The sequence below is a fragment of the Corvus moneduloides genome, chromosome 9, assembly GCF_009650955.1.
Source record: "Corvus moneduloides isolate bCorMon1 chromosome 9, bCorMon1.pri, whole genome shotgun sequence".
NCBI lineage: Eukaryota > Metazoa > Chordata > Aves > Passeriformes > Corvidae > Corvus > Corvus moneduloides.
In genome coordinates this window covers 13,262,119-13,278,980 of record NC_045484.1, presented here as the reverse complement: position 1 = coordinate 13,278,980, position 16,862 = coordinate 13,262,119, and the positions used below count along the sequence as shown (strand labels likewise).

General features: G+C 37.5%; 1 protein-coding gene across 7 annotated transcripts in view; it reads right to left on the bottom strand.

The window, feature by feature from the left end:
- CDC14A (cell division cycle 14A) overlaps positions 1-16,862 on the bottom strand; it is a 53,182-nt gene that overhangs the window by 34,227 nt on the left and 2,093 nt on the right. For all 7 annotated transcript variants that reach the window (XM_032118712.1, XM_032118711.1, XM_032118708.1 and 4 more), the window contains exons 3-4: positions 7,585-7,660; positions 1,401-1,493 (exon numbers count right to left, since the gene is read on the bottom strand). In XM_032118712.1, the coding sequence (XP_031974603.1) occupies positions 1,401-1,493; positions 7,585-7,660 (169 nt within the window). The remainder of the gene's footprint in view (positions 1-1,400; positions 1,494-7,584; positions 7,661-16,862) is intronic.

Below are 16,862 nucleotides of genomic sequence, written 5' to 3'. Positions count from 1 at the left end.
TTTGGAGTGCTTTCTTTCTGCAACATACACAAAAAAAATCCCAACAACCCAAAAAGCCCGTTGTGAATAGTTTGGATAAACTGAACTGGTATTTAAAAAGCAATGTGAGTAAAAGCTTGAAAAAAAAGTACTTTATAGACAGTAACTATTCTCTTACAAGAGTTTTTTTACCAGGGACAAGGTCTTCTTCCCTTGCCCCACTGTCACTACTGTAAATCTTACCATATGGCACCACTACTTGTAAAACCTCGATTCAATAAATACTGAACATTTAAACCTTTTTTTCTCTGATGTTTTCATTTTTATGTTCTCAACCTCCTGAGCAATGATGTGGTTGAAAGTTCCCCACAGTTAGGGCACTCTGCAGGCACATGACATGTAGCAATACTGGCCACACACACCTGCTGTCAAGAAAACTCATATCGTATTTCCTAAGAAGCTTACAGAACAAAAAGGGAATCAGTATTTTCCAAGTCCACCTTAACACTTATCCACAGTATTTCAAGTGCAATTTAGATTCATTTTTTCCCACCTGCACCTGCCATTTACAAATCAGAAGTATATGCAACAGATCCCCTCTAGAGCTGCTTAGATTACCAGCATGTTTCAGGTAGGACTGAGATGTGTAATTTAGATTTTTAAATTAGGAAAAAACACTCATGCAAGCAAATTAACTGGACATGCCCTAGTAGTTTGCTATTATCTGGTCATTTGCTGCCATTAGAACTACAAACTTAAGAACTTAACAGCTTTTCTCTCTTACTGGCATTACAGAAATCTAATAAAGGTATTACTAACAAAATACACACTCAAAGGAATCATGAGAAAGAAATATGTCCAGTCTATCTGCTACCTATAAGGAAAAGGAACAGGAACCAGGACAAATAAACCGAACCTCCTCAATTAACTCTCAAACACTGGTAGAGTTGTGGCACGCTGTCTATTATTCTGGGTAGGCTGTGAAAATTAAATGAGAAAAGAAATCAATTCAATAATCACTATGCCTCTGGTCTAATAACTTTTAGAAGGCTGTGAGAAAAATCTTTTCTCCTTCTCACTCTGAATCTCACTAATGACATGAAAAGCAATTGATTCTAGTATGATCAGTTAGAGGTCAGTTTGTGATTCGGATTTTCCACATTCAAGAAATTGGTACTCTATGGAAAAACATGCAGAGGATCTGCCAAAGCCACTCCCTGTGCAGTAAAATAAAAGGAGTTAAGGGACGAAGACAGGGTTTCCCTAAAACTCATACCACAGAGTTTTCAAAGACAGCTTAGAGACAAATGAAATGACCATCTGCTCACCTCCCTAAAGGAGCACCCCTAGAGAAGCCATTTCACACAAAGCCGAAGTCTCTTAAGGAAGGTTAAAGTATCCATGGGATCAAAAATACTTACAGCATATGCACCTATTAGAAACGCTGCATTCGCTCGCTTCCGCTGGTCAAAACTGGTGTAGTACACGATCTTCTTTCTTGATAGACTGAAATACTGTTTAAAAGAAAGTAAACAAACAAAACAGCATATTTACTAAGAAAAGAATACACTTTAAGAATACTTTAGCCAAACCAGTTTTCCAAAACTGCAAAATAGGTCAGAAAAAATTCTTATAAAAGATTAAAATTAAAAGAGAAAAAATTACTGATACTCTGAACAATCTTATATCACAGATAAGTAAGAGTGCAAGGAAATAGCCACTGTTTCCAGGCAGATCTCTTGGTTAGCTCTACAAAAACATGCTACAATGTGCAGATGAACCAAAATCTTCAGTATAAAAAACTGGATTTTTTTCCCCCACGTTTAGATATTTGAAACATTAGCTTATGAACACTGATTAAAGACATTGACATTTTCAAACTAAAACATCCTCCTGTATGTTAAATCTCTTTAGCACACAATTCTGTGGAGAAGACAGAAGAAAAACTCAAGCAATCAACCTTACAGGCATTTTTTAACTTAAACACTTCCATCTATACTATTTTAAAATGGGGTGACAGACATCTTTAGAAAGCTTCAACAGCAAGAATTCATTTTAAAAGTAAGAAAAAAAAGATTGCATAAGAGAAAAGCCTGAAGAAAAGGCTAGGCAAAGACAAAACTCGCAATTCTTGTTTCTTTAGGAAGAAAAGAAGCCTGTGTCAGAATCCTGCAGACAAACCTCTCATTGAAAACAAAATCAACAAGCACCAGAAAAGAACAATAATGACAAGCTGCGGCAAAACTATTTAAAGCCAGAGAGAGACAAATATTGTCAAGTTGGCAAGTTGGACAATTTACCACACCAACAATTTTTTAAACTTCACAAATTGCCACACTTCCATTCTGCTACACAACTACACGTTTTTCCTGACTGATTTTTACAGTGCTCCTACAGTTTTGAGGAAGTGATCAACAGACATACTAGATTCTGTTTCTAAATATTTGAAGCATTTTTCTAGTTTTAAAAGTTGCACATTCTATAAAATGCCCTAACACCGCTGCTATTATCCAACTTCAGGTTTCTAACTCTTGACACTGTTGACACTTGGGGAGGGGAGATAAGGTAACTGCTTCAGAACAGTGTTTCTTTCATTTGTAGTGCCAACTGTATTTCACTTCCAGAAATCTGTCAATGTTGCTCTCAGCTCAAAACTTGTTGCAAATTTTAGAACAGTTTTATCAAATTTTACGAAAAAAAAAGTATCAAATAGCCAATCAACTCAGGAGAAAACTGATGTAGGTACAACAGTGAGTTTCTTACTCCCACCCCCCACAGAAACAGCACCCTTAGTCACAGTTCTAACTGCACCTTCCCGTCTGGTCTTACAAGCCACAACTTCCAGAGGTGGAAGGAGTGAGAGTTAATGCAACTGAGTGTATCTAAATAGGACTGTTAATTCCTGAAATAGATGGTTGCTGTTGATTGGAAGAGGTTGTATCTTGAGGCCAACAGCAACATCTCTCAGTGTATATGCAAACATACAAAGCACAAGTTGTTACTTAATTAGTGAAGCATTCAATTATTATTAAAACTTGACAAAATGAATCCCAGTACTTTAAGATTCCTCCCTTCTTCCCCCTCCTCAATTTTTTAATTTTAGTGTTCTCTAACTGCAATTCCACCCATGATGTGTAGGTGGGATAAGATTACAGTAGTTATGCAACAGTGACAGAACTTCAATTATAACTTATTGACTACTACTTATTTTAAAGCAAAGTTCTTTGCAGCAGTTTACAGTTCACCTAAAACACTATTTTAAACTGCAAAGCTAGCTAGTGAGAAGTAAGTTCTATGTAATAAGACCATATTTCTTATTTTATAGAATGGATTTTTTAATCATATGGGTATATCAAGTCATTCCAATTTTGAGACACTTTTGTACCCAAAGCAGCCATAACCTGAAGTTTCCAGAATATTTAGATGAAAACAATGTATCAGTTTTAGTGCATAATTTTCAAAATGTAAGGGTTTAATCCTCGTTATATGAAATACTTAAATGTGTTTTGAATCCTGACTAAAGCTTTAACACAAAATTGAAAACCGACATTAATGCCTAATAGCACAGAAAGCAGTGGAAAACAGCAGCACAATTTAACTTTTCAGAAGCCTATAAAACAGATCACTGTTTTTATTTACACACTAGTATCAGAAAATTAAGTTTTACAGTAGGTGTTTGCTGAAGCATCAATGTAATGCATCCGTTAACATTAATGTGCAGTTTGTCAACTCGGTACACTTTCACTATCAAAACTAAGCTGTTGGATCTATTTTTAAAAATACCGATTTTCTGACCATATTTCATAAACTACATCTACTCCTGTGGCCAGGTCCAATGACAAGCTTTCACAACAGTTCTGGGAGGTGACTGTTTTTACAGCTCCAGAGCTCCACCTGAATGGATTAGGGCTTTAGTTCCCTTAGGCACTGCACAGCTCTGAAGAACTAGGAATGTTTCAAAACAGACTTTTTCAATACAGGTCTTCGAGGGAATAACTATAGTTGCAGATAACTTAGTTGCCAATAAACTTTTTTTTCCGCAATAAAACTGAGGTGCACACGCTATAAAGCACAAAAAATATCCTTTACCAGTAAGAAAATTTCATCAGTTTCACACATCATTAAAAGATAAAATTTTAACAGTATAACACAACAGCATCTGCCAATATATACCCCAGCGGAATATACTGAAAGACAATCTTGTGAATTAAAAGCAGAGGTTACACAGAAAATGTAGCAGTTTTTGCTTTAGGTGATAAAACTAATTCATGAAGTGTATGAGAGGGTTACAGAACATTTACTTTCACTGTAAGATTACATTTTTCTTTTTTAAAAGTTCCTTGTAAATCTCAAAATAGATTTATTTGCAGAGAAATTGATGACAGGATTAAAAAGTGCCGTGGACAATTACTGGATCGATAGCTGTGTAAAATTACCATATATTTGACAGCATTTTATAAAATGGCATGGTTTAACACAGTTGTACTGTTCAAGCAAGAAATTACTTCAATGTGTTTAATAAGCCTACATCTACGCAAATTCTACTTTTATATATATACAGGTGTGTATATATAGGTAATATGTACACGTAAACAGCAGTGAATACAAGACTGACAAACTTAATAGAAAATAATTAAACACATGCATGCAACCCTGCCTCAAAATCTAGGCTGTCCTAAAGGAGATGCTTTGCAATTACTATAGTTCCATGTGTATGCCCAGCAGTTTATTTATATTAAAACAAAACAATTAGCCAAACCCCTCTATGATTCAGCAGCAATACAGTTAGCATACAAAAAATGTGAACTCCATAGTTTATAAGCCTGCCAGTACCTTTTCTCTCCTGCCATTGATCTTCAATACTTGTATCATTTTTATCAGCAACACTCCCCGATTACCCAGCCAAGTATACCAAATCATCTGGGCTTAAGCACTATGATTGCTTCAGGGTCTCAGATGTATTGCAGTATGGTAATAGCAACCATCCCATGATAATCTGCAGTGTCTTTTACTTCCTATGATCAAACAAATCCTGCTGCTGGTCACAGGGCACCCTTTCGGCAAGGGTGTGCAAGCAGCAGTTGCCCAATAGGACTCTCTCTCTGTCCTTAGTCCAATCTGTACTTTCCACCTCTGAAACGCTCATCCCAGGCTGCTTACACATCACCTGGTGCCACACGAGCATTACCATACTTTTGCTGCTGCAGGGCAGACAAGGCACAGGTCATGAACTTGTGAACACACTGGTTCAGGCCCCAGAACTCCTCTTGGGGACACGTGAAGGACAGACACAAGATGAGACGTAGAAATGATGACTCTGTAATTCTGGCCTGGGGAAGCTAAGCAGCAGCCACTGAAGCTAGGCCTACAGTCCCCAGCAGATGCACTCCTCTGAGGCATGTAAATACACATGCAGAGGCAGGCTTCAGCCCAGGGACTCCATCTTACAAGCCTACTTACCCTCTGCAGATGGTATCTAAATTAGGACAGAGTGTGGCACGTATTTTAACTACCAGAAGCTTACACTAGCAGTGCTGGCCTACCCCAGGAGCAGTGCCAATCAGCCAGACAGGAGTCTATTCATATAGAAGTTTCTATACCACTCTGGCAGTATTCCAAGCTTTAGCTGTTTGATTCCAGGTATTACTTTCAAGTGGCTGCACTATCAGGTTACCCTTCTCTCTCATGCATTAGGAGTTTAATTTAACCTATTTGGAATTAGCCTCTGGCACGCCAGCAGCAACACACTGTACTTCCTCCCAGTGGAGACTTCTCTGTCCCAGTCCTGGCCAGCTGTACCCTTCACCCAGCAGCACAAGTACATTCACTCTTTTCAAAAAATAGAGAAGTTACATTAAAATGACATTACAGTTTGCTAAACCAACCCTGCAAATATTGGGGTTAATAGTTCAGTTCCAATTTAGCTCCCTTATTTTTGCCATCATAACATCCAATCTTCACCATCATGCTTACAAGCCACTTCTGACAATTAGCTTGCCTCATTCAATGAGCAAGATGATGGTCTCACAACAAAAATAAAGACTGCAGACACATTCCTGTTTAATACCGAACCATTAAAAAAACCTCCAAGATATTTATTAGTTGCATACTTCTTTTCTGGGTGAAACTCTTGGTACCTAGGTTGAAGACTGAAGGCATACAGTAATACATGAGACTATATTAAGGTTCCAAACTGATCAGTGTCTCAATCCAAATCTGGAAAAGACACAACTGATATCTCTAGTTCCCATGGGCACAGTGAAGTTAGAACAGTAGGTTTATTATTGGTTCTTCTCTGGAGAAACTGCTTCACAGAGCAAACATTCTTCAGTTTTTAATAACTCAAATATAAGGTCACACACAGCAGAATTAAGGTGAAAAAAAATAGATTCCTACTGAGTAAGAATCATTGGTCATGCATTTGAATGGGACAGTGGCACTGCAGAATAGGGTGATAATGTATTTATAAGGTCTCTGGTGTTATCAAATGGCAAATCCAATGTTTTCCCAATATGAGCACAGGCATTCAAAATAGCAAATAGCAGAGTTTAACTTTTTATCTTTATAAATATCTTTTTAAACTAAGAAGCAATGTAAATTTTCACTAGAAGCACTTCCTTTTTTCCCAAGAAATTTATAGCACTCTACAAGTCCCTCAGTTTGCAGGGCCTCCTCTTAAGAACACATGGAATTCAGCATGCCCCTGAAAGCAGTAGGTAGCATGAGTCATCTTAACTAAGGGTTTTATTTGTGCACCTAGACATAATGCCATTTTCCATAAAGGGACCCTCTTAACAGTGGCCAAAGCAATCACATCTGTTGTCCTATTTTCCCCTTCTTTCAGTAATAGGTCTAATATTTTAAATCTGTAATATTTAGTGAAGGGCTTCCTCACTATTTGCCCACAAGTTACGTTAATTAGCATTTTGGAATTAAAACATCTTTCGATTCTTGCAGTTGATGGATTTTCTATACACGCTGAAAATCACTTCTTCACAGGTATTTGGAGAAGGTTAAGTCTGCAGCTGTACATAACATTCAGTGGGTCTGGCTGAGATGGAGCTGGGGTTTAGCCACATCAGCCGTGCTTTAGATTTGTGACCAAAACTGTGTTGATAAGACACCCATGTTTTACCTACTGCCTAGCAGTGCTCTCATAGTACCAAGGCCTTCTCTCTCTTGCTCTGCCCCCCACCCTCCTTTCCACTGAGGCTTACTTTAAAAAGTGTGATTTCAGGACCCATGTTTTCTTCCTTGAGTACCTGCTTTTTCAGTTATTCAGACCAGCATACACACTTCATTAGCTGAAAACCCGTGACACGAGCAGAAGCTTTTGTTACTATTGTCTTGAAGGTGTTAAGGTTATGCAAAAAGATGAACAAAGCCTTCAGTCACCTGCCTCACCTCCTAAGCCAAAATGAGAGCATATTATTTTCTTCCACTCTTCAGAGGGAAACAAACTTGGAACAAAGAACATCCTTAATAATAATCCTTAGCAATAACCATCTAGCTAATGAGCACCTAATAAACACTTTCAAACTGGCAAATTTTATTTCAATTTGAAAATACAAAAATACAGGAACATTGTTTTTAAATGAAGCTTACCTTTAATTTCTTATTTAGTTTACAGCAGTATCTGTATAGCATTGCCAAATTTAAAGGTCCAAAATCTCCGTAGAAACTGGGGAAAAAAACCAAAGCCCAGAGTTATTAATACAAAAGAGCTAAGCAAATTTCAACATGCATGTCGTTGATAATTAAAGCTGGAAATAAAGGATACTGAGTAGCCAATACACATGGAACAACAGATAAGTCCTTTCTTGATTAATTTAAAAGGACAATAGGAGCAATTAATTTAAACTTACTTATAGCTTCAGTTTAAGGTATTCCAGTAACTATTTTTCCCATTATATACACACACTAACTATAGAATTTTTTTCTTCATCCCATGACATCCAGTCTGGCTTTGGCCAAAACCATAGACTGAAGAATTTGAAGACATGATATACATTTAAACCATGCTGATATCATCCTAAAGATTCTACAACTGCGTAAGATAAGAATATGTCATTACATACTCTCAAGAATAAGCTAAATAGAATTTCTTATGGGTGATAAAATTTATGTAGTAACATCTAGTCTTGATCTCTGTCTGAAATTTAAGCTCATTTCTTTATACCCCTTCCTTCGCTATTCCAGAGATTAGATGTTACATACACACTTTAAATCTAATTATGTTTCCTTTTTTCCTCCCCTCACCTATGGGCTGCTCTTCTAATTTATTATTTCCTGTTCTAAATATCAACTTCTCATTGTTCTTGTTTCTCACTTCTACATTTTTAAACTGTGTTGTATTTGAAGCAACACTCTCTGGCCTTAAGGTAAGAGTTAGTAGCAGTAGTCTGTACAGGAAAATTATTGCACAACAGGCATTCCTTGCAGTGATTCACAGTGCTCTTCCTAGCAAACCCTCTATATAGGCACCTTTACAAGTAACAGAAGCCTTTTTGCAAGCAACTTACAGCAAACTCTTCTAGAGCTCCCTCTCCATCAATTGTGCAAAACTGGTCAAAATTTAAGCTGCAAATGTCGTGTCCTCCAGTAATTCTCCTTTTGTGCATAAAAATCTTAATCTTGATGGGCTATGCAAATTTATTGAAGCACACGTTATGAATTACAGTGAGAATGGACAACTACTTAAACTGCTTTAATCTGATCTGCCATAAGCCTTTTTGATAAAAGAGACAGGAAGCTTCTTGCCTACTGACAAACAAAACAAGCCATTGGCATCTGAATGCATTCTATTTGGGGAATCACAAAGGAAAAAGTTGTTCTGGATTTACGGTCTTTGAATTACAATTCAAAGACCGTATGTCCAGAACTTACTGAAATTACAAGATAGGATAGATGGCAGTACCTATCAAGCTTTCTTCCCCGTGGCAAAGGGTTTATTTTTCCAGTTGAATATAAAAAGAAAATTTCCACTTTGAGAGCAGTCAAACACTGGGGAGCAATTGCACAGAGAGGTTGTAAAGTCACAACCAAGTTGTACAAGGATCTGAACAACCTGCTCTTCTCAGCCTTGCTTTGAGCCCACAGGTTGCATTACATATCTGCAGAGGTGCCTTCTGGCTTCACCCCTTCTGTGCAGACACAAAACCAAATTAGGAGTGCTTTATCTTTTTAGTGCTTATAACGTCATTGATATCATCCTCCCCACATTCTCTCAACCAAGAACGCCAAGACCAGTGCAAAAAGAGACAATCATATTAGGTTGATCACTAAGACAAGCAGCCTTCCTGCCACACCAATGCTACTTCACTATCATCTACTTTACAACATCAAGTAACAATACAAGTATTGGTTAATATTCAGTTCAGCACAAAACACTATGATGTAATTACAGAAGCTAATTAGCTGGGAAAAAGACCAAGCTGTTCAACTACTAGAACTTAATTTGCAGGTTGGACAGAAGTTAACTAAACCAAGAGAAAACTGCAGTAGCAGTAAAGCAGGGTTTAACTTCAGAATTCCTCATCTTCTCTTAGAGATAAGTCTGCCAGATACGGTCAATAGTTATTTTTAAAAGAAAACCCTCCATACAGTTTTTCATAGAGATGAAATAAAAAGTTCTAAGGACAAGTATGAGTTAGGACAAACAAGAAGTTAAAACTGGAGCTCTAACAACACTGGAGTGAATGTAGCTACTAGGAAAGTCATATAGAAAGCTTCCTAACATCTCCACCCACACAGCGGCACTAACTTGAATCAAACACCCCCACCCTATCTTACTCCATCAATTTTAGAGCATTCTTTCACTTAAATATATGATGAAGAGTAAAACTTATGATATTAAAATTATTTTGGAAAAATACTTTTTAAAGTCTTGTGGAAAAATATGGAATGGGATAGTTACTGTAATACAGAATACTTTTTTAAAAACCATTGTGAGCAAAGTATCTGAAAGATGTAACTGAATACACAGCTCATCTAAAGAACTGAACAAGTACAGCCATGTTTTACGATAAGATGTATTACGATTCATTTGAAGTACATCAATATGAAGTCATACCCACTTCTACTTTTCCATGTGATTAAATTAATTCAAACATCAGTGTAGGAAAAGTACATGAAAACCAATTTTCAAATTTATCCACAAGACAAATTACTATTTTGGGGGATATAAGGATAAAACACATTTGAGTCTATCCAGGAAGTAATTGTATTTCTACAAAATGAAACTATTCAGCTTCTCTCAGCCACCAAGTTAAAGATGGCACAATCTTTGACTATTTCTCCATCACTGATTACCATTGAGAATCCAGCGCTTCTCTTAATATGGTAGAGTGGGGGTAGAAGTACCTGAGTTTAAGACTCTCATACTGCCACTGTTTGTCTATGCTGCAGAAACAAGATATTTCTCAGAATCCAAACACAATCAAAGGAAAGGCACTTTTGGTCACTGCTGCACCAGCATTACTACCCATACAGAAAACCACTGGCACGTCCCAAGTTATTTCCCTACTACCACAGAGGCAGTATAAACCAGCCATTGACTTTGCTGATAAAACATTGTGGTTGACATGTGAGGCTGAAAGTTAAAATAATGCATGTAACATAATCCTTCTCCATTTTATACCTCTAAACTGAATAAGTTAATTATCCCTTCTTTATTTGGGCTAAGTTAAAAATGTGCTTTACAACCTTCAAATCAAAAGAGTTCTTTGAAAGATAATACAAGGCTCTGTACTGAAGTCAATGAGCTCTGATCTACAAAATCTTTCTTCAATTTACATCCCTGGACCTAAATACAGTTTCTGACATGTTTAAGCAGAAGGATTTAATCCTATGCACCCTCATTACTTTTTCTATAAAAGGCCATTTTTATACTTGAACTAGTGACACTTGATCCTGATTCACCCAAAGGATTTTCACGTTAAGACCACAACTTTAAGTGAATGTAAGTGGAACATAGGAAATAGGCAGGGTATATATAGGGAATGGGGATGAAATGGCATACCAAGTCACCATCTGAATAAAGAATTTTAGTTGGCAAAAGTTGAAGATCAACATAAGAGAAGTCAAGGAGTCACTGATAACAATTAATCCAGTATCATTTTACTTCCATCTCTTTTACCTCTAGATATTTGAACAAAGCATTTAAATACAGTAAGAAATTGGAATGTCTCTGAAGCTTAAGCCAGTTAGAGAGACAGTCATTTACAATGGAGGTGGAAATCAGAGGAACAAAAGGCAGGTATGGTATTAATTAACATTTAATTGTATTTTGTTTTAATCAAATACTTAGATGATACCTTAAATTATTCTTCCCCCTCATCCCATGGAGACTTGCTATCATTACGCTTCTCAAACCAAGCGGCAAAACCCCAGAATATACTAGATGACATTTAAATACTCTACTTCAAAAATACCATCATGATGCCACCTGGAAGCAGTAGCAAAAGTTTCTGGTATCTGTTTTCTCTGTAGATTAGACTCCTAGAACCATTTCTTCCTACCTGTACTTTGTTGCAGTATAATATCTGAGGCACTTGCTGTACTGTATCAGAGGTATGGTCTTCCCCCTAGAAAGGCCAGCCCATGGGTATACTCTGCCATGCAAACAGTTACTGTAAATTCTTCCAGGGAATTTAATGGTGAAAGAAATGCAGCCCACACCCCTTAGTAACAAGTCGTTTCCAACTGCAGTTCCATGGGATGCCACATGAAGGTGCCATCAGTCAGTTCAAGCCTGAACCAGCACTTCGGAATGCCAACACCACTTCTTACTAAGCACTCGACCCTTGTGCCAGAGAAAAATGAAACAGATTTGCCATCCTGAATTATTAGATGGTGCCATTCAATGAAGGAATACTATAGCCTAGCAGACTTTTAACTGAATTGATAACCTCCACAGAATCATAGAGTATGCGGAGGTGCCTCTCTGCAATGTTGCTCTCCAGCTTCTCATTCCCCAGTCTGCCCATACACCCAGGGTTGCCCCATCCCAGGTGCAGAATCTGGCACTTGCCCTTGTTAAACTTCATACAGTTGGTGATCGTCCATCTCCCTAATTTGTTAAGGTCCGTATTAACATCAGTCAATCTATCAGGCCAAGATACCATCTTTCAAAGATAAAATGCATTACTTATACTTTACTCCACATGCCTGGTACTTTTTCCCTACAGAGCAGTAGTTTTGTACTGCCATTCGCTTCCAATAAGGGCATGAGGTTTCTTGCTTGCCACCTTATTCAGTCATTGGTTTGGTAACTTGAAAACAGAGGCATCATTTAATAACTGCAATCATTTTCTGGAGTACATATCCCTGAACTACAGCACAAGGACTCCTTAAAGTATAATGTTTGCCTTACTGAAGGCTTTTCATCATATAAAGCCACTTTCCTGCCAAAACAGGAGCCCCTACCAAGCTTGCAATTACTTAAGTCAAAAGCTAAAACCTAAGAAACTGGTGAAATAACTGCAAAACTTCTCAAATTTTTCAGCATTTTATAAATGTCCAGCTTCCTATTAAAATTAAGCAATGAGATTGTTTCTCTTATAGTGATTCATCCTTCTTGCTCCTCCCTCCCTCTTTTCTACGCAGGAACATTCAGGTTACTACCCTCTAAAGGCCTTGCTGCATCGGTTCTGAGCCTGGCCACTCAACAATACAAGAGCCAGGTGTTGCAGAAGTGGCCAACTGATTAGTACAGCTACTTGCTTCAAACCACAAGATGAGCACATCTCACATGCAACAAAGTCTCTGGGTGAGAGAGGATCAGTGTGCACACTCATTACAACCTAACTGCTGGTTGGGAAATCTTACCAATTCAGGCTTTTTTCTCCAACTCCAGTTTCCTGGACTGTGTTTCTCCTCCCCACTTCTCAAGCACACGAAAAAAGGTGGCCACTGTTTTCCTCCTCTAGTCCACTGATTCCAATAACACGTGAATTGTTAGGAGCTTTCTTAATCGGGCCGAGACAAAATCCCTAATGCTTAATGCTACTTAGGGATTGCACGCTTCTGAACAGACAAAGGATGATACAGCAAACATAACCCTGGAAATATCTAAAGGTAAAAATAATGCAGAGGCCCTGGATTATGCAAAAAAGCCCAGGTATTAAGTCCATTTCCTCTTGGAAGTTCCAAATCCTCCTCAAGATCCTGATTCTTCAAAACCCAACAACTCACAGATCTAAATTACACATAATTAAATACTTATTCCAGATACGTGATTTTTTAATCCAATGCTCCTTGATATCAAAACCAAAATATCAATGAAGAGGTTCTCCCATAGAAAGTTTCCCTATAGAAGAACCTTCAGGTCATGTCAGAAGCCTAGTCTCTTTGGAAAAAAAGTCATCTTAGCAGAGGCCAAGATGCACCTAAGCGGTTTCCTAAACAAGCTACATTCCCATCCAATATAAAACTGGAGCTTAGAAAGCTGCTGTTTTATCCTGGTACCCTTTTACTGCAAACAAAAGAAAAAACTCCTCAGTACTACTGGCAAATGCATTTTATATTTTACTTATAAAAAGCAAAGACAGAAATGGTAAAGCAACGTATAGGTACAAAATTAAGGAAATTCCCTTTTTTTAATTTTGGACTTCATTTTACTAAGCTATCTTGGTCATCCAATAGTCAAGGTCAAATCTTCAAAATTACTGATGCAAACAAGGAATTCCCTGTTTTCTGTGTGAAATGACAGCTCTGACTGTTGTAACAATGCTAAGTTTTCTTTTTCCTTTCAAATGATTTAAGCCACAGAAAGATGGAGAAGTTCAGGTTTCCTGTGCAAGTACTGTTACTGGAGAGGCACAGAAAAGCAGCATTTAACCAAAGCAAAACCCGATAGGCTAACCCTTACTCTTCTCACAGGAGAGATAAACTGCTTCTTTGCATATACACATGCAGTAGAAGAAACAGTACTCATTTAATATTGCTGCAGCTAAGCACTTGAGTCTTGCTCTGTTGCTACATAACTGAAGTAGCTATCATGAAGACTGCTGTGAAATGGGCAAGTAGCATACCATAGCTTGAAAGAAAGTTTTAGTGTAAAGCACGATATACAGAGACTACCATATTTACTACTTCTACAGCTGCTTACACAATGTCAGAGATTAGATCTGCAAAAACTGTTTATACAAGAGATCCAAAGTCAGAACAAATGACTGAATAAAAGCAGTATGATTTATGAAGGCTGCCATTATAATTCATCAGTAAGAGATTTCCATTTTACGTTATTTAATTCTGATTTTGCTTGAGAAAACTTCTCAGAAATAAAAAAGACATTAAAAGTTGCTTTGATAAACTATGTGAAAGCCAAGTTAACCAGTCAAGTGTAGTATTCTCAACCCAGATCTGCTTACTGGAAGGTGAAATGTGAAAGACGCTATTCTTAGAGAATAAAAAGCTTCTTACTAGTGCCTAACTCATTAATTGAGCTCTTGCCAAGGCAAGGTTTGTCTATTTGCCAAATGACAATCTTCATCAAGATGGATTGTTTCTCATTAACTCCATTTTTCTGAAGTAATAGTTACCTGTAGTACACAATCCTGAAAGACTGTGTTCCCTTATAAGAAGTAGTGCACTTCCTCAGGAGGAACCTCAGAGAGTTTGAGAAAGACTCGGAGAAAATCTTACAGAAACAGAACCATCAAAGAAGATATTTCAGAATTGTATCATTCCATTCAGGTTTCCTGTTCTCTTAACAGAGGCATTTGCATACCATTTCCCTGGCATAATAGGTTCAAGGTTAAATTGCAGCACATTTAACTGAAATAGTGACAGTTCTACTAGCAAGTTCCTAGTCAGCTAGCATTTGAGATAGGCTTAAATGGTTTTAAGAATGTCTTTATTATCTTTTTAAAGTGTGAATGTTTAAGTTAGACAGTGTTATGAAGTCATTAGAATGGTTAAAAACTTCAAGTGAGAACTGAAGGCTAAAGTGCTCAAGATTACATAACCATACTTTGTGTATAATTTAGTGATAAATCACATGACAAGCTACAGGAGCAAGTCAACCCCAAACTTCCCAAACCATCAAATCTAGCACTACAGCTGTTTTGTTTAATAAAAGGGGTATAGTACTAATGTACAAAATTGCTTCCTTATGTCTCTTCAAGAGTGGGGGGGAAAAAAAAGGGAAGCAAGGCAGCGAGTTTTTAAGTACTCTGTGATCCAGTAGCAGGCTCTTTGTAATCAGGCAACTCCAAACCTACATATTCATGACGTTTTCAGATCAGATACTGCTCCGTGAAGCAAACTGACACCTCTGTAAAGTCAGCTAAATAAAATTCTGTAACAAGCTAACAGAATAGGAGCCCAAAGAAAAGCAATTTAAACAGAATAAGAGCTGAAAGAAAAGCAGTTTACTTCCAAGCACAATGAAGTATCTTTGTCTTGTCACTATGAAGATGCATCTAAGCAAAGTTAAGTCAATAAACAATTGTATGAATGTAATTACTTACATACCTCCCAGGTGCTCAGGATTTAATGCCTGAGTGGACATCTCCTATCCTCCTCCTTGGAACTCTCTGAACAACTCATTTGATTAAAAAGCGAAAGTGGCTGTGGAATTCTGACCACAAGAACCACCCAGGCAGGCCATTTCCATGAAGACTCTGCAAACCACTGTTCTGAGCTACAGCACTTCAAAACTCACTTCCAAATATTTATTTTGCTATCATGCAACAAATACTTCTAATCACTTTCTCAGAAAGAAGACTGCATTTCTGAGGAAGTGAGGAGACCATCTGATCTATTGTACTAAAGTTACGCTCTACTACTACTCACAGACCAGCCCTATTGTCAGGCCCCCCACTTCGTGGGCAGCCTGGGAAAGACAATAGACTGATGTCAAGCTTCTTGATGAGCATAAGGGAAGCTATAGAAAAATTAGTACTTCCCCAAGAACTGAGTCTTGCATTCTATTCCCCAATTTACCTCTAGATTTCCAAATTCAGAAAGATATTAAAAATATACATTAAAATGGTAACTCTACTGACACCTGCCTTTACTTCCCCGAAACCATATAAACTTCCTTGGATATGAGAGGGCAAAAAAGAAAAAAAATAAAACCAGGCATGGGTTTATTACCAAATATTGCATACACTGATAGGGATGGGTGCTGCAGTACAAATACCAGGGGAAAGGTTAGCAATGATATGTAAAAGGTTATTACACAAGTCCTTGGTACCACCTGGTAACTGTCACTTATTTTCTACCTCATATCACATTTTAGCATTTTATGAGCACAAAAGGGAGAGTATCTTTATGGTATCAGATAGAGGACAACAACTTTAAAATGGGCCAAACAGATTAGGAACCATCAATTCAGAACATACACCAGGAGTTACGTGTTCAAAGTCTTTAGATGTGCCCTAGAAGATAAAGGAAACTTTGCTTCTTTCCATTACCTGGTAACTATATCTGGCATCAGGTTACACCCTCATACGTAGTTAACACTGGGTTAAGGAACATACCTACAGATTTTCCTTTACATGCTAAAGAAAATTACTTTCCTCCCCCTTCAAATTTCTCAGTACTTTTTTTTTTTTTTTAATATGACACTATCCTCACACAAAATACTTCAGTTACAGGCCTTGGTTAGTACAGTCATCTGTAACTAACAGTACAGAACTGCTCCCCCTTCCTACCCACAAGATCAAATGCCACATAAGATTCCTTCACACTTCCTAAAAGCACATTAAGAATTAAAACATAATACAGAAGTCAAGAAGAGATACAAGTTTCCTTTCTTAAAGAAAGTGGAACACTTTCATACAACACAAACTACTCAGGACCTTCCCCAGCTGAATTCTGCCTTTAATATTAGGTCAACCCTCCCTTAGGATACTCCCAAGGTCCTTTCCAATCAA